At 34.4% G+C, this 27,588-nt stretch overlaps 1 protein-coding gene across 1 annotated transcript in view; it reads right to left on the bottom strand.

Annotated features, from left to right (window-relative positions):
- The window catches only part of LOC106129107 (tumor necrosis factor, alpha-induced protein 8-like protein 2 A), a 47,537-nt gene extending 21,153 nt beyond the window's left edge, over nucleotides 1-26,384 (bottom strand). Inside the window, exons 1-2 of the mRNA XM_060948549.1 lie at nucleotides 26,085-26,384; nucleotides 13,812-13,878 (exon numbers count right to left, since the gene is read on the bottom strand). Of these exons, the coding sequence (XP_060804532.1) occupies nucleotides 13,812-13,824 (13 nt within the window). The 5' untranslated portion in view covers nucleotides 13,825-13,878; nucleotides 26,085-26,384. The remainder of the gene's footprint in view (nucleotides 1-13,811; nucleotides 13,879-26,084) is intronic.
- Nucleotides 26,385-27,588: the final 1,204 nt, after the last annotated feature.

Below are 27,588 nucleotides of genomic sequence, written 5' to 3'. Positions count from 1 at the left end.
CATGACGTAAAATTATACACCTATTTACACTAAACGAAACAAAAAAACTGTATTAAAAACTAACCTAAACTATCTATAATAGGTATATTTCAGAAAGTACCAAAAAACAAAAAAAGTATCAAAATCCACGATCCTAAATACCTACGTAATATCACCCCGTCCGGCGGAAAAGCGACGCGTAAGATTCAGAGATCAACGACACAATTCAATAAGCTGAGCTGACAATTATGTACAGAAATAAATTCAAACAAAATGAATGTGGGAAATTAAATACTTCGCAGAATATTTTTCAACGACGCTCGGAGCGATTGGCACAGGTCCTGCGTCGGAGAATGTGATCCGCGGAGTGAAGGCACGCTTACAAAGGATAGCGCTTTATCCCACCCGGTCGTGTAGGAATGAGACAGAGATAAAGTGTCAACACTCTACTGTCCAGTACTATTGTCGCAACAATTTTAATTCCTGTTTTCATCTATTTAGTTTAATTACGTCTAAACAAAACATCCAATCGAAATTTCATCTTCCAGAAGTTATTATTTTTTAATGATCTTCAATTTGGTACAAAATTCAAATTTTAAATCCTTATAGTTTGAGATAAATAATCGAAATCTAGACTTGTGTTCCTGAATTTTTTTGATCGAGTATTTTTGTTCCAATCGTGTTTTCATCTTCCACAAATATAATTGAATATATTTACTTTCATATCCAAAAATATTGAAACGATGCAAGTTATATTTTATGAGAAAAAACCAAGTGAAAATGACCCAAAATCTATGATGTATCGCCTTAATAGGTCTTATACAAGAAAACGATCCATATTATATCATGATCCATTTTTATGATATTTAAGTAACTAGGATTGTTTCCATGCTGGTCTGTAGCGAGGAAAAAAACATGTGTGTCATCTGCTTCAATGAGTAGATTAAAAGAAAGGCTGGGAAACTTGGAACAATTTTTTTGTGATGGCAAACGACCTGATACAAAATTTCATTTTTAAGCCAACCAATTGTCTCGAAGCCAGGAGTAAGGGCTAGTTTGAATTAATTCTCATTGAACAGTTACAAAACTAGAACAAATTAACCCATAACAGGGTTATTTAGTTTATTGCTGCGATGTCTGATAGCCGACACACAGAGCAAGCGCCCTGTGCAGTGCTCTGTGAACCGACATGGTGAATTTGAGCGTGCGCCGTGACGATACACTTAACCTGATGCCTTAGATTGATTGACACTAATCTGATGGTATTATGAGTTGCGCTAGATTGACCGACATACCATAAGTGACTTTTATCGCGTTATTCATGTATTTATTACATTTTTTATGGGAAGTAATTGGGCTACATCGAAAAACAATAATTTCTGTCCACTAATTTTTAAGATATAGGTAAATATTGCAGACAAGATGCGAAAGGAATGTATTTTGCTTGTGTCTTCTTTCTCACCTCTCTGGAGAGGACCCTGGGGTATTCTTTTGATCATGGATCCTGGATCGAGTGAATCAGGTTGTTGTTACACGAAACGATTTCAGAGCGTTTTCAGCGGAGGTCAGATGACCTCCACAACCTTTGCAGGTAAACCTTGACTTATATCAGATCGATCATATCACCGTAAGAGCATCGGTTACTATTCAAACTAATATACATAACTTTGAAAATAGTCATTGGCAAATGGCCGAGGTGGGATTCGAACCTGTGCCTTTCTTAACATAATACATTTTGCTTGTGTATCGTGTGATAATTGCAAGATACCTTCTTATAGAAAATTGCATATTTTATAAGTTAATTTATAAAAAATGGAATTGCGGGCAGAACCACTTAAATATCATACACACGACCTATCATAAAAGTGCAATAAAGAAAGCATCGCGTGAACATAGAAGTTGGATACCCCACAAAATAATTTTAAAACTTTGCTATAACAATTTTTAAGGTTTTTATTCCAAAATCATTACAGCGAGTCATGCTACCAGACGAATAATACAGTAATGTTATATTTTGGCCCGTTTAAAGTCCCCATATAGCAATAAACAGCGTAAACTGTCTCGTCACACGCATCCCTGCTAGCAGAACAAGTTTGAAAGAGTGCCACAGAATAAGTGAATCAGAAGGTTACCATTTTGGCGTCATAGTCTCGTAGGTAATGGTAATGTCGCAAAAGATAACTTTTACTTTCCACAGACAAAAAAATCCTAGTCTCTTATAGGTATGCGATTGCGATTATTTTTTTCATATTAAAAAGACTGTATATTTTTCATTTTGAAGGACAGTCAATTATCATCAAGTTTTTCAAAGATTTTTTTTCTTTATATTTACAATTCCATACGCATAATTATAAAGAGAAATTATTTATTTCTTATGAGTAAACTCAAAACGAATGAACCGATTTTTATAATGTTTCGCTTAGACGCAGGCAAAACGTCAAAAGTAACATAGGTTTCTTTATTTCTGGAAAACCCCAGCTTTAAAATTTTGGATGATAAGTTCCAGATAAATCCTGAAAGATTTATCTGGAACTTATCATCCAAAATCCAATAGTTTTAGAATAGCATTGGCAATATCCGAAGTTGTCCTTCTGTTATTACACACACGATATCTATAGCTTACCATATTTACTTGACACAGCCGGCCTCGCGTGTCACACGCTAGCATATCGATCGCGTACACCCTGATAAATACGCTTTAAAATAGACCAACACAAAGAAACATCTGGACCCTGGATCTCCTTCCTCCTGATGCAAGTCCCAGTTACATCCTCACCTTTCTGAAGCCCAGGGTGCGCCCTTTTGACCGTGTTCCAGAATTGGGTGACTCAGGTTTTTACATGAAGCAACACCCATCTGACCTTCGCTAGGGAAGCCAACTGTGTAACCACATATTGAATTGTGGTTACACATTTAGTTAGCTGAATGAACAGGTTTCCTCACGATGTACTCCTTCACCGTAAGAGCATCAGTAAGCACTTAAGTTTATGAACATAACTCGGAAAAAGAGTCATTGGTTAATGACCGAGGTGAAATACTGAGAATTGATGAGAATTCGAATATTGACAGGCTGCTAGCCCATCGCCCACAAGGGACTTCATCCATGGGAAAGATAAGGAGTGGTCCTATTCTAGAGAGCTTGGAACCACACGGCAACAATCTTTATTAATATTCTTAAAGTCATGAAAAGATAAAGGAATATTTATCCGTTTATTAACCAAACACTGTTACTGCGCAGTATATAAGAAATATGATGCTAAAGGATAAATAAGGGTTTGAAATATACCGTAATACTCGTAAGGAGTATCCGATTTACCCGTCAATATCACCCGACCCTTATGATGTACCAGACAGTACGACGTCAAAGACGACCTACATTTCCAGAGTAAAATCCTCAGTATTATCTTTGAAGACCATGTGATACGAGTAACATTTTCTGACATTTTCATTTTTGATAAAAAAATATGAGGGTTACACAAATTACTTATTTATTAATTTCAATTTCATTGCACAAAATACAAATGTATCTATAGCACAATTTACGGACTTAATGCTAGAAGCATTATCTACCAATCGATCATTAGTTCTGACAAAGAACTTTATGTGGGGTCGAACTAAAAAAATATAATTATACATAATGCGATCATGTAACAATAGCTTGTAAAGGTACTCTCTGTTTTCAGATTTTTCGACTTATGAGATTTGGGGTTCTTATAAAAGACAATCAAAAATATAAAGTCGAAGTGAGAATGCAGTAAAATTGCATCTTAGCCATCAAAGTATTCCACAAACCCCTGTTATGCAGGTGCAGTGAACAATAAAGGTCATGTTTGCTGTGGCGACGCCAATGTTTACAGTTCCACCGCGTCTGGACTTTATAGCACAAGTTAGATAGTCAAATTCGGCCTTATTTAAAAGTAGGCTACTTAGTTTAAAATGGGGATTTCTTTAGCTTTTCTCGTACCTACGTTCTTTGCTTGTTGTCGTCAGGAGGAACGCAAAAATTGTCTTCCGCATTAAAGGGATTCAAAACTAAACATGCGACATTATCTTATTCTTTTGATCGTTCTAAAACTACGATAACATAAAAAACCTAACCTTATAGTCAAAAGAATAAGTATACAAACTACATTTCGTGTCTATTAGTATTCTACCTCAGCGATCTACGACGCCTAGCAATCTCACGGTTACGCGGCAATATTACAGAGTCCCCGTGGACGTATTACAATACCGTACTTTATGTAATGAGTGTAATCGAGCCGGATCACAGCTGTAATAGGCTGGAAGCTACATTCATTAGTGAAAGTATACAATGAATAACGAATTGGTCTACGTTTTTATCTCGATAACAATTTGGGGTAATATGCTCTTTTGTATTTTTCAAACAGATAGATTAGAGGGATTAAGTAGGTATAGAGTTCGAGTTACGTTTACAGTTTTTGAGGAACGAACCTTTAAAATTTAATATGAACAGTTAGTACTGCGTTGGAATTCTGTATTTACGAGAGTTTAATAACTTTAACCTACTTTTGTTGATTTTAATTCTGGAATCAAGAGGCATAAAAGTAAATCACGATTTAAAGAGTCGATTATAAAAAGTCTGGTCGCGACTTTTAGCCCACTAGTTTAATTCGATCCACTGTATAAAAAATCTCATTTAGAAAACCTCAGAACCTATTCCGTGCGTTCAGAAACAGATAATCCAATAAAGCTGTCCCTGTGGAGGTAACTTTGATATACAAGTTTGAATCAAACGGACTTGTCCAATTTAACCACGTTGGGATTTATCACAAATTTTACTAGTACAGAAAAATTACTTCAAACAAAATACAAATGGTAACAAAAAATTACTTTGTTTATACTTCTCGTATTTATAGTTTCTTTTTTATTTAAACATCGTCGAAAGTCTTACATCAATATAACATTTGTTCAGAGTATCTACTTAAAATAAGTTCAAAACTTAAGTTGATAACTTAATATGATGTAGCGCATACTGCAAATATATTTCCATCATTATCACGAGGGAATGAGCTGCGCTAACACTAAACATTTTCTGGCCTTTCTTCTCATAATGTAAGCATTAAAATACGGGCTAGCTCTGTAGCCTCGTTATTTCATTCTGGGTTGCTTCAGCTTCAGAACCAATTCTGCCGATACAGATGGCACGAACTTGTTGCCGTTAATCTTAATTTCCATTTCTGTCGCAACTTCAGATAACTTATCTTTATCTATTAGATCCCAGAATTATTTTTCCCGCGACTCGCAATACTTTCGCCAACAAATTTCTAGGCTTACAACGTCATTTATTTTTATCCGCTACTTCGCCTGCGCGAATTTACCGTCACCTACAAAAGACTACAGGTTTTTCGCAAATCCTGTGAAAACTGAAGTTTTTCCCGGGATAAAAGGTACCTGTGTCCTTCTTCAGACTCTTAAATCATATATGCGAAATGTCAAGAAGATTGGTTTAGTAGTTAGTTAAAGCGTAAAGAGGTAACATCCAAACTTACTTGCGCATTTATAATATTCTTTGGCATAGTTGAGATTGGGATTCTAGGCTTCTATGATAAATAATATCAATTTATTTAGCTAACCGAACCTTTTCGTTGCAGTAAACTCATAGACTTTAGTATCAGACAAGACGTAAGTCTTTTAGCAACCAAGTACCATTTTGACAAAGAAGCATTTTTAAAGAGTGAAAAGGATTCATCCCTCATAATTTTCAATTCAAAATACAAAATAAGATATAGAATCTCAGAAACTAGGCAGCAACAGCTGACGTATCTCATTACGGCGCTCATAACAAGACGCTTGACATTTGCTAACAACCGACCCGGTTCATAGCCAAGCCGCTTCAGACAAAGTGGAAATAAGAGAATTCTTGGCTGACATGAAGTAACCCTTACAGAACACCTTTTTTTGTCATTGATAAGTCAGCTCCAAATTAACACTTTGAAATAAGAAACAAGGTTGATAAGATTGCAGTACAAAATTTTTGCTAAACGTAATTTAGAAACAGCCTCCAAACAGTGTAATAACCTGCCTAAAACTTTTTGTTACATGTTTTGTAGTGTAATAAGTATATGTACTAGAGAGTGCCCGCGGCTCCGCCTGCGTTAAACGAAAATACCCTTTACATACCGGACGTCTCCCAGTTAAAATCATTCTTCCTGCCAAATTTTATATTTATTATTAGCTCAGAAGTTTTTGAGATTTTTTTGTTCAGGGATGTGTGAGTGGTAGGGAGGTGTGTGAAAAGTAGTAAGTTTTTTTTTGCTTTTATATATAAAAAGATGTAGTGACGTAAGACATGTTACATAGGTACATACATACATAAAATCACGCCTCTTTCCCGGAGATTTTCTTTCTTTTTTCCTCTTTCTTTTCTTTTCACATGTTGCATGCCTACGAATAACTTAACTAGCTAGTACTATTATTAATTATGACATTCTACTGATAATCTCTATATTATATCTCCTCGTTATACCTACATTACATTCAGAATTTCTTCTGAAATTCTTTCCGAATTTCACACATTGCAGAAAGCTCTAGACAGACAAAAAATACGTAATTCGTTTGTTAGTTTAGTATTTAAATCACCATCATAATGAACTGAGAAATGCAGTGAGCGCCGTTAAAGAAATCGATCAATTTGCAAGTTAACCAATATGCAATTAACTGATGTTTATTTTGTTTGTTCGCAATCATTACTCGCCTTCGTTCACCAAGGACGACTCGAACCTTAGAATTCTAGAATCTACGTACATACATATAATCACGTCTGTATCCCTTACGAGGTAGGCAGAGTCAACAATCTCGATAATACTGGAAGGCCACGTTCATCAACCCTATGGCCTAAATAATTGAGATTCAAATAGTGACAGGTTGCTAGCCCATCGCCTGGGAGAAGAATCCTAAGTTCACACATCTTTATTTGTTTTTTTTTACAATTTGAACGGGAAGAGAAGCAGCTGGCACTCACTATGTATCTACGTCGCTATCAGACCAGCGTGATAGCATTCACTTGATAAATGTGCGCCTATTTCCTTCTTAATTAAGTTAATTCTAGAATCTTCCAAAGAGTAACCCTTAAGAAAGGATTTGGGACATGTTTGTCAGTCGCCAAACGTTTAAATAGTCGCTCTTATCCCAATATTTATTTATGGCTCGGGTGAACGATCCTCGTCGCCAGATTTCTGGCTCAATATATATATTAAGAAATGTGCGTTTGTTTGTTGTTCGTTACGGTAATCTCCGGAATGATTGGTGTCTGACCAAATGTTATTATACTTTTAGTGTAAGTACACTTTGATATTAGGTCGAATGGGCGGTTATATATATATATATATATATATATATAAAAATATTACAAAAGGTGCCAATTGCTTTTTACGCCAAAATCTCCTGGCTTCTTGCACTGTCGCTAAAAACTATATGAAGTACCTTCATATTATATTATTGTTCCTATTTTTATGGTACTGAACGAAAAAATATACCACGACATGAACTATAAGAGCACTGCACTTAGAAACATCCTTCAATAAACATCATAAGCGAATTCCCAACAAAGTATTCAGCACCGTCCCTGTATGCAAGAAATCTAATATCGGCCGGTCCTTGCGACCAAGGCTTCAACAACACCGCTTTTTTCATGAAATCAGCCTATAAGTGAAAATTATAATTATGGTACCCTACCTCGAACATAAATTTTAAAAACTTACAAGGAGAGTGTGAATAAGAACCGTGGAGTGAGAAGACCTTGTTGTACCTTGATTACATCAGGGACATCCTTGCAAAAGGTCAGGTCAAGAGTACCCGAAACCGACGAGCTTGCATGAAGAGCGTTACGAATGTGGGTGAAGCGAAATAAATCTGCAGTTATCGTGGAAAGATATAATACTTACCTACTTCTCTGGGAAAGAGGCGTGATTTTATGTATGTACATACATACATACATACATATGGTCACGTCTATATCCCTTGCGGGGTAGACAGAGCCAACAGTCATTACATACAACAGTCTTGAAAAGACTGAATGGCCACGTTCAGCTATTTGGCTTAACCATAGAATTGAGATTCAAATAGTGACAGGTTGCTAGCCCATCGCCTAAAAAAGAATCCCAAGTTTGTAAGCCTATCCCTTAGTCGTCTTTTACGACATCCACGGGAAAAAGATGGAGTGGTCCTATTCTTTTTGTATTGGTGCTTGGAACCACACGGCATTATGTATGTGTTTAATCTAATATCGGCCGGTCCTTACAACCAAGGCTGTAATAACCGGAGCGCGGCTATTTCCTTGACATCAGCCTGTGGGTGACCCGTTATTCGCACCGCGCAATCTCATTACGCTTACATTTGCTGTATAAGTGATCAGCTCTAGGCCGTGTCATCGCTCGAATAACCAGATGAAGATAAGAACATAATTAAGTAGCTGCATCTGCTAACTTTACATACATACATATAATTGAGTCTATATCCCTTGGTATTTTGCCGAGCCTGCATGAAGAGAGTTATGAATGTGGATGAAGCGAAGGAAATATGCAGAGATCGTGGCAAGTGGAAAGAGGTAGTCTCTGCCTACCTCTCCGGGAAAGAGGCGTGATTTTATGTATGTATGTATGTATCCCTTGGTATGCAAAGACTGATCGGCCACCTTCAGCTGTTTGGCTTAATGATAGAATTGAGATTCAAATAGTGACAGGCTGCTAACTTTCCTACGCAAAAATCCATTTCATGAAATAAGTTTTGTTTATATTCAGTTTTAAACCAAATATTTGAAAATGATATGTATAAAACCATTAAGATTCTAGCCCAGGGAAACAGCGATAGATTTTCGCGCGATAGAAACGGCGTCGCGCGTGCCACGCTGCGGGGCTTTAATCATAGTTACGACCTCACCACTACGACTCCATCACTATGGTTTTCCTCAGCTTAAACTAATCGATTAAGTATCAATAACATACCTATATGTACCTACTTAGTGGACATAACTCGGCGAAGAATTATCGGCACATACCAAAATGTCCGTGGTAGGATTTGAACCTTCAAATCGAAGATAATGTACAACCATTGTAAGTAGTTTCATAAAAAATACAAGCAATGTATATTGCAGTGGTCGTTCCGTTTCCCTCTGCATTTATATCGCAGACGCACTTAATATTCTGTTCTGAACAAATGTTTGGAGTGCAGTGCCGTGCAACGTTAAATGTTCCCATTTATTCAGTGGTTGGCTTGTTTGGCTTGGAATTCTCAACATGCAACATGTGAATTTTACAACAAGAATAATTACATTACATGAATTTCATAGTTATGTTGATTTTCGAAAGGAATGCCAATAATGACGAGTAAATAGTTCGCTTAGTTTGTTTTAAGCTAAAGATGAATCTTCATTAAGTAAATTAGTAACATAAAATGAATTAAGATAATTAACTTTATAATAATATACCTATGTAATCTGCGTGTTTTAAGTCTAGGGTAATTTAAGCCTAGATCCAGTGAACCAAGCAGAATAATCTATACTAATATTATAAATCTGAAGAGTTTGTTTGTTTGTTTGTTTGAACGCGCTAATCTCAGGAATTACTGGTTCAAATTGAAAAATTATTTTTGTTTTGAATAGACCATTTATCGAAAAAGGCTTTAGGCTATATAACATCACGCTGCAACTATTAGGAGCGAAGAAATAATGGAAAATGTGAAAAATACAGGGAAATTTATTAATCCTTGAGGGCTTCAATGATAACCAAAATAACTATTCCACGCGGACGAAATAGCGGGCACAGCTAGTTTAACATAAATAAAAAACTAATTAAAGTAATACTTATAATAGTACTAATACTAACTAGTAAATAGTTAGTTACCTGTTCCTTGCCTTATCTACTCGACACATCACGTACAAAGCAAAGTTTAGCATATATACGAGTAGATGGATAAATTACGGAATGAAGGATAATAACAGATTGCTACTTATAATTATTATTATGTATCTTGATCAAATTAAGGACGTCCTGGTTAAGGGTCAGGTCAAGAGTACCCGAAACCGCCGAGCTTGCATGAAGAGAGTTATGAATGTGGATGAAGCAAAGGAAGTATGCAGAGATCGTGGCAAGTGGAAAGAGGTAGTCTCTGCCTACCCCTCCGGGAAAGAGGCGTGATTTTATGTTTGTATAGTATGTAATATTATTGAAATCTCACTAGTTAGGAGTAAAAAGAAAAACTGCTAGTATCACTGGCACATATTATGTGCTAAGTTAAAAATACAAGAGCGACATTGATCAGACTCTCAGAAATCATATTATAGCTTTTATTTTAGTTTGAATGAACACAAACACAAATTGAAGAGAACAAAGGTAAAATCGGCATAAGGATAGTACAGAGGTCAATGTATACATAAATATAAACATTTGAAAGGTCAAGGGGAATTATAAGGTCAAGAACCTCGGCGGGAGAACGGGGACGGCGTGACCCAAAACTTTTATACATTAGGAAATTGGCCCTTTCAGTAACCAGTCTAATCTGGTATATTACATTTTTATAGGGGTTTTTCTTCCTTATTATTTTTTTTTTGCTGCTAATACACTAAAACACGTAGGTATAAGATAATATTGCAATTAATATTGGTCGGAAAATCCGTTACAATATATATACCTATGTATATTACATGTTAAGCCTAAATTATATTTTACAATATAAAATCAAATTAAATTTATTAATTATAATTATATCTATGTATCTTAGCTTTTAGATGTGTTTAACTAAAGGCACAATCAGCTTCCTGAATGGAAATGGAATTACATTTTCCGAGTTCAAACACACACCTCATATCCTTTTCAGAACTATTTTACGACTGTTTCCTATAAGGATCAATCCTTATCTATGGGTCGTGTTTTCATATTGATAAATAATTCAATATTTTCCATACACAACTAATTAATATGCACAGCCGAAACCGAACATAAATTAACGCAGCTAGGTATGGAAATGCTGTAAATTGTATGATAGGAATATTAAATTCTTATCATTTTTACGTCAATTCATGTCCAAAATGATGGTACTAAGGCTCAAACGATGAAGACTATAGAATTAAGGCGGGCGCATTCCCTTTTTCGTGTCATGTGTCATCAAGGGAATGTTAAGATGGTTTATTCATATGGAAGAGATGAATGAAAGCAGGTTAATGGAATAGTTAGAAATAGGGACGGCCAAAACGAATGTACCTTGATCAAATGGGGGATCTATTGAAAGATCAGGCCAGAAGAACCTTAAACTGATGGATCGCATAAAAGATTGATAAATAGTTATGAAGCTAAAGAAGCATGCATGGATCGTGGCAAGTTGAACTAAGTAATGTCTGCCTCCGAAAAAGATGTATGTCGCGTCATCATTTCTCTGAGTTCCCTTATGTTTGTTTCGTTTGGATTCTTCTTTAAGCGATGGGATAGCGATCTGTTACTAACTTTGAATCACAATTCCTTAACTAATATTTAAAATCATACAGCCCAATGTGACTGAGTCTTATTCTTGGGATAATTAGCTTTGCTACAATAGCTGAGCGTGGCCTATCAGTCTTTTAAAGACTGTTGGCTCTGTCTACCCCACAAGGGATATAGACGTGACCATATGTATGTATGTACGAGCCCTAAAAACGAATACTTAGTTATGTTTTAAATGTTTAACCGAAGACAATAGTTCCACCTGTGTCCAGGACGTGTTTCGCTTACCGTGTCTATTCCTGTTACGTTACACGTGGATGCCAATCAGAACAGGATTTACAACCCTTGCGAATCATGTAGAATAATAAACAGCTTGGGTGATAGAATTAATTTTGGTTTTGGCGAATTTCTAAGCGAACCGAGTAAATTGTAAACATCATCATGTTCCTCTTCGTGTTAGTGCTGATTTGATCTTAACCTCTCTGGAATGAAACCTTTGACCTCCATCTTAGATTGAACAAGTTAGTTTAGTCCGAAGCGACTCCCGTCTGACCTCCTCAAGCTTTTCAGGGGAATGCCTGAACGTACAGGTTTCTTCACGATGTTCCCACACCACAACAGCATGTAACACACGTAAATGTCTTTATCATTCCAAAATCGCGTAACCAAGAGCGATCACTCACGCACTCACCTGTCACTGATCGATGTTGTGAATCTGATCGATGTATCGAGTCATAATACATCGATACCGTACAGAGTATTCCCGGGCTGGTGTCAACGGCCTTCGCACCGGATTGCTCCCATTTTCTTTGATATTTCGATATTAGAATACGCGTAAGTTTCGGGTTGCGATTGCGAACCTATCTAGGGTTGGCATCATAATAATTACAGTCGAAAATTTCCTATACTTGTGATTTGTTTTTATTTTGTTTGTTATTAATTCGAAAACAAACTTCAGGAGATTGATGAAGTTTGGCATAGAGATAGATGAACATATCAGCTGCGTAAAGGTTTTTTTAATTATTTAATTCGTATCCCAATTATTTTGTGCATGTTTGTACGACTGCCTAGTGTTGAATTTTTGTGAGTGTACAAATTGACCCTGCGATATTACACATAACTGTGATTGGTTGAGGTTGTTGAATCATTATTTCATTCGTCCAAATTGGATTTAAATTAGTTTTATTATCTAAATAACAACGAACAATCTCAAAATGGTTTATTTTTCTAAACTTGAATTGCTTACAAAATTATTTTAAAGGCTCAACCCTAGAGTTGTGTAACTCCGGGAATTGGGAACTAAACGCCACGGGTGTAAAACGAGATTGTAATGAGGCCAGGGTGTTTGTAACGACGGGGAGGCTGGGGGAAAGAAACCAAACATTCAGCTATAAAAAATATGTCAACGTTTGATTTCAATATTGAAATTAGTTTATGAGCCATTAATTAATTGCCTTTTACAATACTATGGGAATGAGTGGTCCTATTCTATTAAAGTGCCGTGCACCACAAGGTAGGTACTTTAATGGAAGAAACTCAATACATCAAATTTCGATTTATGATTTTGATTAATAATATTCTATTGTAATGTTTCAAATGCTGTTGATTACCTACTTAATAAATAAATTAAAAGATCACCCTTATTAAATACATAAAAATAATTAATAACATTTCCATTGGCATCAATAACTCCTCGCCATTAAAGTCGCTCAGATGATGAATGTCACATATTGCACACTAATTACAAATCCTCACATTAGTAGTGCATACAGAGACCTTGTCTCTTCCGCAAGGAACCGGGTTACCTTGGCGACTACCGCGCAATATGTCCTTAAAGGGAGGCATCGCTCGATAAAGCCAGTGCCATCTTTAGTAAACGATTCTTCACTCATGGCGGCTTGTGATATGTTTTTTTTTAATGAGGTTTATTATACTTTTAATCATGGTCAGATGAAAACGATTTACTGGGAACATTGTCCAAAAATTATGGAGATTGAAGTGTGAAAAGAGACACTTTAAGAGCCAGAAATTGTTGGAAATATTTGAATGGTTTTGGACAGGAAAGAATCTCTCTTATTCTGTAAAAATCGCATTGTTCATGTTATTATTTTAAATTGAAATAATGATCATGTGGAGAAGTGTTCGCATTAAAATATCAATTGTGAAGACGTCCAGTCAATCGATCCTCTCTTCAGTTCGGAAGACAAATTCCCACCTTGAATATCAATTTTCGATAATGAAACCGAGAACTTTGTACAAGTTTGAACTTGGTGTTTGGCTGTTTTATAATCTTTAGCGCCTGGGATGGTTTAAAAATTATAAGGGTCGGATATATTGGATAAATAAAACATAAGAAAGAAATAAAAACAAATAAATTAAAAAAAATAAAAAAAAACTTACAAGTGGATACCATGGAGGAAACTCAAAGGAACTCGGGAAATATGTAAACTCGTTATATCTGCCGCTCCTGTAAAAAAAAACGTAAATCATAAATAAAATAAAAATAAAACCTGAACGAAATGTAGGCAAAAACAATAAACTCAAAAAGAAACTATAAATTGTAATTAGTATATTATTTGTTGTTTGTTTTCAAAACTTTTAAATATAAAAAAAATCCTGTTATGTACCTTCATACAAAAAGATGGAGTATTTGAAAAAGAAAATTAACACTGCTAGGCAATAGATAATACGCAACGCATGTTCTTGTTAGTCCGTAACACACTCATAGCTAGTTAATTTTTAAAAATACATTAAAGAGCAACGCGACTAGTCAAAACAGTATAGTCCATTAACTATATCACAAAAAAACTGCTTTGTTTACACCACTCCAACGCGTAACCACAAGTTAGCTAGAACGATGCGGTTATCCGTTTTCCTCGTTCTATATATAAAATCCTTTTATCTGCTCCGTGCTGGAGCGGATACTGTGGCCATTGTGGAATAAAAAAGAAAAAAAAAAAGAAAATACGCCCTGCGGCTTACAGCCAGATGTGACACCGCTTGCAGCCGCTTCGTGCAATATGCTGTAAAACTTTTAATTTTTCTCTTCATTTGTTGTTTATAATTAACGCAAAGATTTATATTATAAGTATAAATATATTTAAACGAATCGAGATGGAGTATTAAGACAAATTTCAGATTTTTATGATTATGCGATTAAGACATACATTATTTGAATACAATTGAAAAATATCGACGTTATCAAGGAAAACAAAATTTATATATTGTTTGGTGAAATCGTAATTAAATTTATTTTTATAAATAAAATTAATTATACTCGGTAGTTTACTGAAGTAGTAGATAATTACTAAAAATGCCGTGTGTTTATTAGACAGCAATTATGGAAAGTAATTAAGTTTTTATTGTCTTTAAGATTCTGTTTTTTTTAGAAAAAAATATTAGTTTAGTACAATTTTAATACCACTTCATATGCATACAAGTTCATGCATGCTGTAAGTAATTTTTCTCGCAATACTGATAGGTTACAGTGACAATGGTTTTTTAAAAGCGGTTACTCGAGAGAAAAGGCAAAAGGAATTAAAGCCCATGCAGCCATGGTAAAATACTCAGAAAAACGTGTCGCAGGCGTTTATTTTTATAAAAATATTTGAATTTAGAAACCGGTTCATGCTCTCATTTTGTAACGTCAGCACAGCATTGCCAACACAACAAGGCGCACACGCCAACGGCCATTTAAAAAATACAATACCTTAAGTTTGAGTCATCAATGACCTAATCGCAGTTTAGTTATCATGTTACATATTAGTAAAATTACAGCTTACTAGTGAGTGTATTAGTATGAAGGAATAAGCGATAATACGTGTGTTTTCTTTAAATAGCGACTGTATTCAGAGATGCCAGTCAATAGCTGCCAAATGTGCTTATGCCAAAACGAAATCATTAAGCTTTATTTAACTGAAGCAATTATTTAGTTTTGACCAATAAGTTCTTAATTTCGCGTAGCATCATATTAAATGTTTTTTGGGAATGTAATCGACTCCTTGCAGAGTGAAAATTCAATTATTGACTTTGGTAACTTTGTGAGTCACAGTGGAAAAAATGTTTTGTAACACTACACCGTTTGCGCCTTGTTTATTCATCGAATGCGGTTTGATTACATTAATGTTTTGAATTACACGAAAAATTATAAATAACTAGCCATTGCGCGCGGCTCTGCTTGCGTACCTAAATTCTACGGGAATATGACTTTTGTCTGGTATGAAAAGTAACCTATGTCCTTCTCAGTGCTCTCAAGTTGAAATGTATACAATCTATTCATGAAAATATACATGAAATCAAGTAGATAAAGCATGAATAGGTAACAAACAAACAAACGTTCCCGTTTATGATGTTAAATGTGTTTATTATGAATTTTTATGAGCTTTCCTGATTACTGTGATGATGTAGGAGGTCCAGGATATCCAGTCAATTAGAAAAAGGACAAATGAATCCTAACAGGGAATGGTTCCCATATAATGAACTAATGCGATTAATTCCTTTGATCAGTGTTTAGTAACGCGTGAACACATCGATTCACGTGGAAATTGTTTCCATTACAATTAGCGGACGGTATATAAGAAAATCATTATTTCCGTTAATGTTGAAAATCAAATTCTATAATTCAAGTCACGAGAGGTCACGCAGGAGTTAGATACATATCTAACTCCGCAAACGGTTATTCCGCTTAGAGTAAGTCATACACATATATGTACTTGAATCTGTAGAAAAATTTAAAAATCACAATAATGCAATTCTTAAAAATTGGACTAAAATTAAACTGAAGAGGCCTTCACTTTCATTTTAGTCCAATCTCGCACGTTTTCCTTTCTTTTGATATTGACGACGATAAAATATGACGATACGTAAATAAAAAAATATTATTTTGCCCGTGCCGTGTGGTTTCCGGCACCAATTGAAAAAAGAATAGGATCACTCCATCTCTTTCCCACGGATGTCGTAAAAGGCGACTAAGGGATTATAAACTTGGGATTCTTCTTTTAGGCGATGGGCTAGATGTCACTATTTGAATCTCAATACTATCATTAAGCCCAACAGCTGAACGTGGCATATCAGTCTTTTCAAGACTGTTGGCTATGTCGTCCCCGTAAGGGGTTATATGTATATATGTATGTATGATTCTACCCGTTTTCCACAAAATATTTCCAATAACATGTAGCTCGACAAAAGGCGTTCGATCGTTTCCGCCGTATTGTGCAGACAAAACCGGATGCGTGAGAATATTCGATTTGCCGATGCCGTTCCGGTTCCCGGGATGCCGACGGACAAAAACACAATAACAGTAATCAAGCCGGATCGTTGAAATAACTAGTTTTTTTAACCTAGTTTGTTCCCTTTAAACAAGGCCATGAAAGACGAGATAGTCAACCCGTGTAGTTACTCGTAAGTAGCTGACACTCTCAAGGGTGACCCTAGGCTCCAGGCGGAGATATACGAAACCAAACCATATGAATACAACTGACATTGGGTTTGAAGCCATCGCCAAATAACTCAATTTTTCCAGTGCAATGAAACGAAACAGATTTTAGTTTTAAAATCAGAATAATTTTATTCTTTGCATTATTTCCCGAGAGATTAAAAAATAAAAATTCCCCATTACCCAAACGTGTATGTATGTATGTATGTGTATGTACTGAATATGTTAATTATACTAATGTATAAAAATATTTTCCAATAAAATCACAAATACATTACAAACTAAAAAAGTAAACTTTATCACAATAAAGAAAGTTCTCTGCGGCTTAATTGCACAAGTTAGATGATTTTTACCCTCTCACAATGCATCAGGGAACAGTTACTAAGACTTTCATCCCACTTCCCAGTTCTTTATCCGCCGAGTTTGTCTTCCAGGAACAAAAGCTGTCTTCCTTACGTTAAGTACAATAAAAGAAGAAATCTTTTAGCTTTTTTTTCAACCGCTTCCTTCGTGGGAAATATAATCCTGTAGTTAACGGGCGACACTTTCGTTCATTGATTACTTAATCTAGGTATACTAATATTATAAAACTGAAGAGTTTGTTTGTTTGAACGCGCTAATCTCCTGAGATTGTTCCTGAACTATGATCAATGATGCCCAAAATAACTATTCCACGCGGACGAAGTCGCGGGCACAGCTAGTTAGATAAATTTTTTTTTTCATTTAGCGATCGCTAAATTTGGACTTAAAAAAAAATTTATTTATTAGTATATAATACCAACTATAATTATAAATGAGAGAGGAAGTTTGTTCGTTACATCTTCAGGCGTATCTACGGAACCAATCTTCATGTACATAAATAAGAGTCTGGGGAAGGACATTACCTTTCATCCCAGTAAAATCTATATTTCCCGAGGGATTTGCGAAGAACCAGTAGTAGAAAAGTGAATTTTAGTATTGTAAGTAGTTTATGACAAACATTTAAATTGAAAAATTATGATAGTAACCACACTATCATAAATTTTAGCTAACAATTAACATACTAAATTATACTAGTAATTTAAATGATGATGTCTTTCAATTTTATTTATTACGAATATATCAAAATGTGATTATTTAATCTACTCCAATAGATTTCACTTGTCCCAGAGACAAGTAAATATTACTTATAAAAATAATCTCTCCACTTTCGAGAGACGAGTAAAACCGTGGGAGAAGCTAGACAATGGCAAGTTGAGGCTTGAGCGACTTATCTGATGAACGAAACTACATCATAAGTTAGCATAACTTATATTGTTCAATGTTCATATAACTTTTGTTTCGTATGATGCAACTTTAGTTGTAATAAATAAATAAGTACGGGACAATTCATACAGATTTAGTAAGCTACAAAGGAGAGCAAACCCAACGATACCATATTTTAAGTAAGTTAATGGAAAATACATTGTTCCATTGTCCGACTCTAAATCAGTAAATGCTCAAAAAAACTAATAGAAATAGCCATAAAACAAAACGCATCACAATGGCGGGACAATTTAAATGATATAAATATAAATGTATACGGGACAAATTGACAATGATGCGAAGAGAGTAAATAATGTGTTGAGTAAGAGTAATGAACCAAATCAAAAAAATAATTTGCAGACAACATATGTAGGTATTTTAAAGTATAAAGTTAAGACAATTATTATGTTCGTGATGTCATATAAAAAACAACAAAAAAAAATTTAAATCATGAATTTAAAAATTCAGTTTATTCACACTAAGGTACTTACTGAGTCCACCATATAAATGACTCGACACCTACAAACGGATGTATTGTTGACAAAAGGTTACTCAAAGTAAACACGTCATGTTATAATAACTTTGACTAATACTCAGGATCGTGACCACAGGAAACTGGATCATTTCCTTCCTATTCTAAAAATAAAACTAACTCTTGTGGAGACAAATCGTGAAAAAAAAAACTTTAACAAATTTTCTTATACTTTTTTAAAGATAAATAAATATCGCACCTCCGGTGCGACACTGTCACTTATGCAAAAATTGCAAAAATGAGTTACATATAACTCTCCTAATGCTTCCCTTAACTTGGTGCGATAACGTTACTTTTGTAGTACACATAGTTACCGCGCAGTATAAGCTATTCATCTTGTAAAAATCTTCAAATATGACAATGTTATGGGATGTTAAAGTTTTAAATGCTTCTCCTGAATTGTGTTTTTGCATAAGTGACAGTGTCGCACCAGGGGTGCGATATGTAAAACTGATAAAAACATTAAAAATCATTAAACCTTTAAAAATCATTAAGGAAAATAAAAACTTAGCATTTTAAAATTTTAAAATTAAGCACAAAACTACAATAGGTGCATTCTTTGCTTTGCATTACTTATATGAATTGCAGTCTTCCTATTTTCTCAGACCTATATACCTTCTACACATTTTGCCAGGTGTAAAAAAGTTAATTCATTTCCTATAATATAATGAACCCAATAATTTGCACAACTATTTCCAAGTCTGGAACGAAATATCAATATTAAAAAAAATATGAAATCTAAAACCGACAAAACGAAATTGAGTTTGAATAATTCTTTTCCAAGAAATATTCAGAAAATATAATTTGATTAAGAAAATAAACGCACTTATAAAATTTTATTACAGAACTTTGTACGTCATCATTACTTTTAGAACGCCGTTGATTTCTTATTCAAAAGGTCAAATAACCAATTAGAGATCAATACAATAACTTGCTACTCCCACGTGAATTTATTTTCGAAATTCTTTACCTGACTGCATGCGAGGAAATGTTTATTAAGTTCTTCAGTATATTTACTTTGACACGCGCCTGTTAAGCTTCAGGGATGTTGATGTTATAGTGACTCTTTTGCAGTGAAACGAAGGTATATAAAATCATTACGAAATGAAAATATATTCATAAATATATGTTATATACTTCTGAATCTCTTACCTCTCTTCTGATTATCTTACATTATTAATTTATTATGAAATTAGACTTTATCCGCAGCATAACCCGCGTGAGTTTGGCGCAAATTAAATTTACAAAAAACGACGAATTTAACGACATTTACAAAAGGCGACACAACGATTTTGCGTCGCGGCTAAGAATACAATTTGCAAATCCCAAGAGGATGAAAGGTACCCGTAGGTATATCCGTCCTTCTCCAAACTCTTAATTTTATTATATTATTTTATAAAGAAGACTGGTTTAGAAAATAACCCGTGAAGAAGTAACAAACAAACAAACAAACTCACTTTCGCATTTATACTATTTGTTGGGATGCATTGCGGAACCAATATGTACGTCATTATGAGGATGGTAATTCGATCTTGACATATTGCAAAGGTCGTTGTGGTGACCATACGATATCAGGTTGCTTATGTAAAGTGACAAGACACAGGAGCTTGCGAATGCGGGTACTTGCGTGACACTTCTCATAGCCAACTCCACGTTTTAATCTGGTAGGTATATCTACAGTTTTTTCCGATGCTAAATCAGTTTTCAGTTTGAACATTAAAACGACAAAAGGAAGACATAAAAAATAGACCCCAACGTCTGGAAAACAGTGGTACAGCTTTCAAATAAGACTACACTTTTCTACAGTTTAAGGTTGGCAACACTGGTTCTTTCACTCAGATCTACCTATGATTCAGCATTATTCAAGGTTATGTCTGGAAAGGAAATATAAATCTTTTGTCTGGGTGGGCACTATTAAATTTTTATGTATGGATCAAGGTAAGTAATCTATATGTAAGTAAAACACTTTAGTGCACCAATAAGAAAATAGAAAAATATAAACAGCAAAAGTATTTTCGTAAACAAAGTCGCGGCTAATTCCTATGAACATCGTTAGACTACTATTAACCAAAGTGATACGAAATTATTTAGTGCGTTAGCAATTAACTGATCTTTTGGGAAATTTGGAATAATATTACGTAAATACGAAACGTTCATATTAAAAATGAATTAAATATTTAGCTCTCGACCTACAACCAAACAGGATATTGCTCTTCTGAAGGTAATCTTGCTCACTAATAAGGACCTATCTCAAAATTTTTATAATTTGCTATAGCTCCGTACTCCACACTATAGATATGCAAAATTTCATTGGAGATCGTTTCAGTGGTTTTGACATAAAAGACAGACAAATAATAACACTTTTGCATTTATAATATCAGTATTTTAATATGGCTGAATAAGTTCGATGCACACTTAAAAATGTCATGAGATATAAAAAAAAATATCTCAACCATTCCTTCATAACTACAAAAATGCTGAATTTCATCAGGAGTTTTACCAAACAACGTTATATGACATGACAAATATGGCTCATCGCCCGGTTCAATTTCGTGGAATCGCCATCAGAATGAGCAATTAACAAAACCGGCGCAGACGCAGTCCAGTCACAGTACCAACCAAAAACTAAGGACCGTTATTATTACTGTTACAAAAATCTTGTTCATAGCGAATGTGAATTTAAAACAGATTTTTTTTGTATTCTTGAAGCCAGAATTTTAGAGCTAATGAGGTTATTTTAATTTTTTTCTTCGATATTTTGCTATTAACCTGATGTTTTTATATTCTTATGAGAATTATGAAACCGTTATTAGCTATTTTCTATTTTTTTTTATTAATTCATTAGACATCGCTATTAACCAACTTCAGTAGTATTAAAATGAACCAATTTGTATGTGTTAGTAACTTAACCCTATGATCTGGACTGAACCCAAAAACGTGCACCTTATTGAAAAAAGAAGTTCAAGAAGATTTGCCGTTTCAATTTAACAAAATTTATAGATAAGATACTTCTAAATATACTGTCTGTACTAAAATATTGATGACAATAATGGCTTTATTTCAGTAAATAACATGTCGTTCCCGATATTGCAATATAAATAGCTTGCAAGCTCATGTGATGATAGAATAGGTATGACTCAGTCAGCAGTTGCTAATTCATGCAATAAGGACAATTAATTCTCTAAATTGAAGGCGTTTCCACTTCTGGTTATAGTGTTTATTAGTTGATTTAATTTGTAATATAAATCGGCATTATAAATAAACCAATATTCAGCAGCTGAGATGAATGAGTGGGATTAATAAATACAATGAACTCTTATGAATTTTAAATTAGATTTAGGCGGTTTTACATTATACTAGCTGTGACCGCGACTTCGTCCGCGTGGAATTTTTTTTTGGCGTCCTTAAAGCCCTCAAGTCGGAAATATCCATCGGAATCAAAATAAGATTTATGCTAGGGTAATTAAGTGGCGTTACAGGTTGTTAGGTAATATTAATTTTGAGGTCTACAATTAAGTATGGTGATATGTGGAGTGGAGTTTAATGGCCTATTCTGTAGACACGTTATTTTCATATTTATACTATAAACTTGGGAAACTGTTACTATTTGAATCTCAATTCTATAGTTGGCGATGTCTACCCCGCAAAAAATATAGACGTGATAATAAGTTAATATGTATGTTATTTTGAGTTTATGATAAATGCAATTGTTAAATGAAATTTTAATTTGGTTTAATATCATTTGAGTACAGTCCTGTCATTTGTACGTAATGAAATATGTATAATTAATCATTCATTAGGAATTATACGGCGCGTGACAATGAGTTTATTATAATTGTAATACAAAGAACGCATTCGATGTCGAAGTTGATAAAACCACTTGATATTATGCATGAGCGATATGAATAACTGGTCTGATTGTTAAAGAATATATTTTGCAACGACATGCTTCTTTTGTTTAATTTTGTCTTATACAACAATTTCCTTATCACTTAGGGGTAGACAGAGCCAACAGACTTGAAGACTGAAAGACCACATTCAACTTCATGTATGGCCTGATGATAGGATGGAGATTTTTTATTTCCTTTGGACAAAACTTATATTGTCATTTAGCCAGCAATTTTTTTAGAAGATCTTCAATAGAATATCTAGATCTTCTGTTATATCTCTAATGATCTAGATCAGACAAATTACAATGTTTGTTTTAGCTACTTGTTTTTTTTTTGTTGATCAATATTGCCAAAAGAGTGTCTCTTTGGTGTCAGTCAGTCAGTCACTTGTGCTAGCTTAAGCGTAACATGGACAATATCAACATAATAATTATGTTTCTAACTTGCACTTAACACTATAATAAGAACTTAAGCAGGTGAAGGCTCTAAAGGTTAACAACAATTAACAGGCCTTATTCCGATGCAAAGTCTGTTTGTAATAGTTTGTATGTAAGCGGAACGTCGAAAAATTATCAGTACCTTGCCAAATTTCATCATACATTTCATCTGTATTTCAAGCAACATAAGGACTATTTTGGTATATAAGCGAGGTTGTAAGTACAAAGGATAATGCAAGTTATATTTTTCTTGAAATTGATCTGTATTTTGATGATCATAAGGGTGTTTTTTGGTTTGTTTAGGATATCGTAGGGGCACACGCGACCGTTGAAACAGCTGGTTGCACACCTGCCTTCCTGCGCCTGCGACGGGTATGCCAAGACTTTTTTTAATGGCAAGAAATATTGTAAGGAGTTCACTGTTATTATTCATAAAATTTCGTACACAGTGAATATGCCTTATATTTTGTACTTTTTTGATCTTATTTACTTAACTTTTTTACTTGTTTTGGTATCTTCGCTTTAACTGTATTTATTATCTGACAGATAATATCTGCACTGTAAAGAGATTCAATTATTAAAATTCATTCTATCATTCCTTTGTAATTTAATCACGAGAGAAAGATTGATTATAAAAAGACTGCTTGAAATGGTAAATAAGTAAGAGAAAAAGGGGATTTTATATTGGTAAGACTTTTCCACAAAAGCGCAGAATATAATCATCCTAAATGTAAAATTTCATATTCTTACTAACGACCAGTAGAATGAGTATTTTTTACCTGTAGCGCAATTATTTAATCAAGTAAAAAGCAGTAAACCGCTTGATTAAAATTATTTATATCTGCACATAATCACATCTTCATGCCTTACAGGATAGACAGAGCCGTGCAATAAACAAAGTTATTTATAAATATTCATTCATATAACTACGTCTGTATCCTTTGCGAGGTTAACAGAGCAAGCAGTCTTGAAAGACTGATAGGCAACGTTCAAGCTGTTTGGCTTGATGATAGAATTGAGATTCAAATAGTGACAGGATGCAGCCCACCGCCTAAAAGAAGAATCCCAAGTTTATAAGCTTCTCCCTTAGTCGCCTTTTACAACATCCATGGGAAAAAAATAGAGTGGTCCTATTAATTTTTTTTATATTGATGCCGGTAACCACAAGTTAACATTTAAAAATATGTTTACAGATTTATTAATAATTAAATTAAATTAAAAAAAATAGAAATAAATAAATAAAGACGCCACAGCCCCGTCCCTTCATTACTGGGAACGGTCATAAAGCTGGCATCACACGTTCAAGAATGCAAGGATGTGTTAGGGCCCACGCAAACGGGCGAATGGGGGAGGTTTGAACGACCTTGCTTAGGATGGTACATTCCGCTCTTCATTCATAGTTTCAGCAAATTTGAAATCTTATTATTGTAGTGATGGTATTTGTAGGACAAATAATTTAACTCCACAAATTGATCGTATCATAATACTAAATTGTTACTGTGAAGAGCCGGGAGGCAGTCAGTAAAAAAGATTACCCCTTTGTAGAAAATAAAGGCAGTATAATGAGCGAATACGCGTACACACCGACTGAATGTAGCTGATAGGAAGAAACAAGAAGAATGTTACAAGCCACTTTTCCCGATATTCAAGAGCATCAATTATTTAAATTCAGAATCGATACCTACCAGAATCCAATATGATTGGTCATCAAATATTTAAAATATCGATTTCAGTTATTTTTAAGCTGTTGAACAAGTAAACGCACACCTAATTTTCAAGTTAATAATATAGTTATTAGGGCGACCTTGTATGGGGCTCGCCTACAAGGTCGCACCCTTCAGCTCTACGTAACGACGGAATCGACTGTAGAAGACAATTAAGGGAAAGGTTTAAAAACTTGGAATCTTTCGTTATAGTAATTTTTTTCTTATACATACATATAATCACGTTTATATCCCTTGCGGGGTAGACAGAGCCAACAGACTTGTAAAGGCTGATAGGCCACGTTCTGCTATTTATTTGGCTTTAAGATAGATAGATTCAAATAGTGACGGGTTACTAGCCCATCCCCTAAAAGAAGAATCCCAAGTTTATAAGCCTACCCCTTAGTCGCCTTTGACGACATCCATGGGAGAGTGATGGAGTGGTCCTATAATTTTTCTATTGGTGCCGGAAACCACACGGTAACAATACAAATATTTTTCCCTTCTTAAAATAACCCACATGAAGCACGTGTTTATGAGATCAGATGCAATTCATATTAATTGAGACGCCGCCGGAGATAGAGGCAGATGCCATGCACTTGATTGGTTCATTTGTTTTGGTTGTTTTTTTTTAGTTATACGTATGGTAGGTACCTAGTTGTTAGTTATTATCGTATATGTACTTACACAAGACAGTAAGACTCCATAGTATTGTTATTTACAAATATAAAGTAGGCTACGTACTAACGCAATAAGGTGGTAGATATTTTTCTTTTCGTTGATAATGATTAGCCTTACAAGATACTAGGCAGGTAGGTATACCTAATAATTACCACATTTTTAAAAATATTAATAGGTAATTAAAAAATCATATTTATAATACCTATCATATAGGTGCAATTTTTTCTGTGGTGGATAGGTACCTACCTAGCCTGCGTAATATGGTAGGGATAATTTACAAAAAGATGTACCTGTAACTACGTAAGTAGGTACTACCAAATAAAAACAACAAAATAACATCTAGATAACTACTCACTTACGAGTATGTAGCTATTACCTACTATGTGGTAGTGTTCAGCTTAGTCCTAACGAAATATGAAATAAATTATAAAATAATTATATATAATAGCACATTTTATTAACCCGTACACGATACCTTTAATGAAAAATATTTATTACTTGCTCATTTTTGTCAACAAAGTTAGGTTTAAGTACTCGTACAGATAATAATGTACCGTGTTACTTTTTAATACACATGAGGAACGTATTGCTATTAAATAAATTAATAATATCATCGTTTTGATTGGTGCAAATTATTAGTTTACAATATTTTTATTTAATGGGTACATTCATACAAATAATTTAGTAAATAGCAGACTTAACAAATACTCACAACTGGACACATGGCATTCATTTAGGACACATTGGTAGATTATCCAGGACTCCAACTCGATCATCGTAGACGCGGTCATTTTTACACAAAAATATATTTATTTCACACCAGTCAATAAAGTCTTGTATGATAAATCAATGATAATACTACTGTACAGTGCTTTATTTCACGCGCACATTAAATTCAACTTATGGACGATGTAAGCCATTAATTTTCAGTCAGAATTCATTTAATTCAAATAATAATTTATTACGCGGATAAAGCAAAATGCACGAAATGTTTCGATGTCACCCACACACATTCACGATCTAAATGATTTGATTGGTGTTGCACGGCATTTCGGCCCGCCCGACGGTAGGAACCGGAAGTGTGTATGTTGCCATATCGTATTATTTTTTACCCTAATAATTTATTTTCTGTCGGTACGCTCTTGGCAAAGCGGTGGCAGGTAGTAGTTATTTACACTGAAAGGACGTCCGTGTTTTGCAAATGTGCACAACTTTTCTGATAATAACAAAAAGTGAACAATTTAGCTCCACCTATTTTGCAAATCCCATTGGAACTATAGTTTTTACCCTATGTCCATCTCCAGACTCTAAATAGCGTATATAACGCGAAACTTCAAGAATATTTAGACTTATTTATATAACGCGTGAAAGGAAAACAAACTGACGAACATACTTTCGCATGTTTTATTGTTAGTTGGGATACCCATTTAAATAAAAGAAAATAGCACTATTTTAATTTAGCATACACTTTCGGAAAATTTTTGATATGGCAATAAGATATGTTAACCATAGACTTTATTTAGGGCTGTGCGCATTAATCGCTTAGTTAAATTCGGTATCGATAAGTAGTTTTAAAAAGCATACATGCATATTATCACGTCTATATTCATTGCAGGGTAGGCAGAGCCAAAAGTCTTGTAAAAACGGGAGGCTACGTTCAGCTGTATCACTTTATAATGGAATTGAGATTCAAATAGTGACAGGTTGATAGCCCATCGCCTACAAGAAGAATTCCAAGTTTATTAGCCTATACCTTAGTCGCCATTAACGGAATTCGTGGAAAACAGATGAAGTGGAACTATTTTTTGGTGATGTAATAGAACGGAAGGAACAACAGGGCACTAAGGAAAGAATTATATTGATGTTTTTAAGAAACACATCATTACGCAAGATTTATTTAATGTTGTAACATTAATGGAAAGAAAACTTCTTGACTTTAATTTTTAGATCACTAAAGTGAATTTTAAAGTTCACATGATAATGAAGTAAAATTTGACATGTTCAAAGCTTATCGTGCTGTATGCTTAACTTTGGTTTATTTTACCACTAGAGGCCACCCGTGAATTTTTCCACCTGGAATCCCGTGGGAATTCCAGGATAAAAATATAGCCTACATCGATATAGTAAGATCGATATCGATAGAGTGTGTAGTCAGGGCTACACTAGAAGAAATGTCACTGTCACATCTGAGTACGTTTCATCTCTTGTCTATGCGT

The sequence above is a fragment of the Amyelois transitella genome, chromosome 16 (assembly GCF_032362555.1).
Source record: "Amyelois transitella isolate CPQ chromosome 16, ilAmyTran1.1, whole genome shotgun sequence".
NCBI lineage: Eukaryota > Metazoa > Arthropoda > Insecta > Lepidoptera > Pyralidae > Amyelois > Amyelois transitella.
Note: the sequence above shows the minus strand (reverse complement) of the source record. Positions and strands in the feature narration are given on the sequence as shown.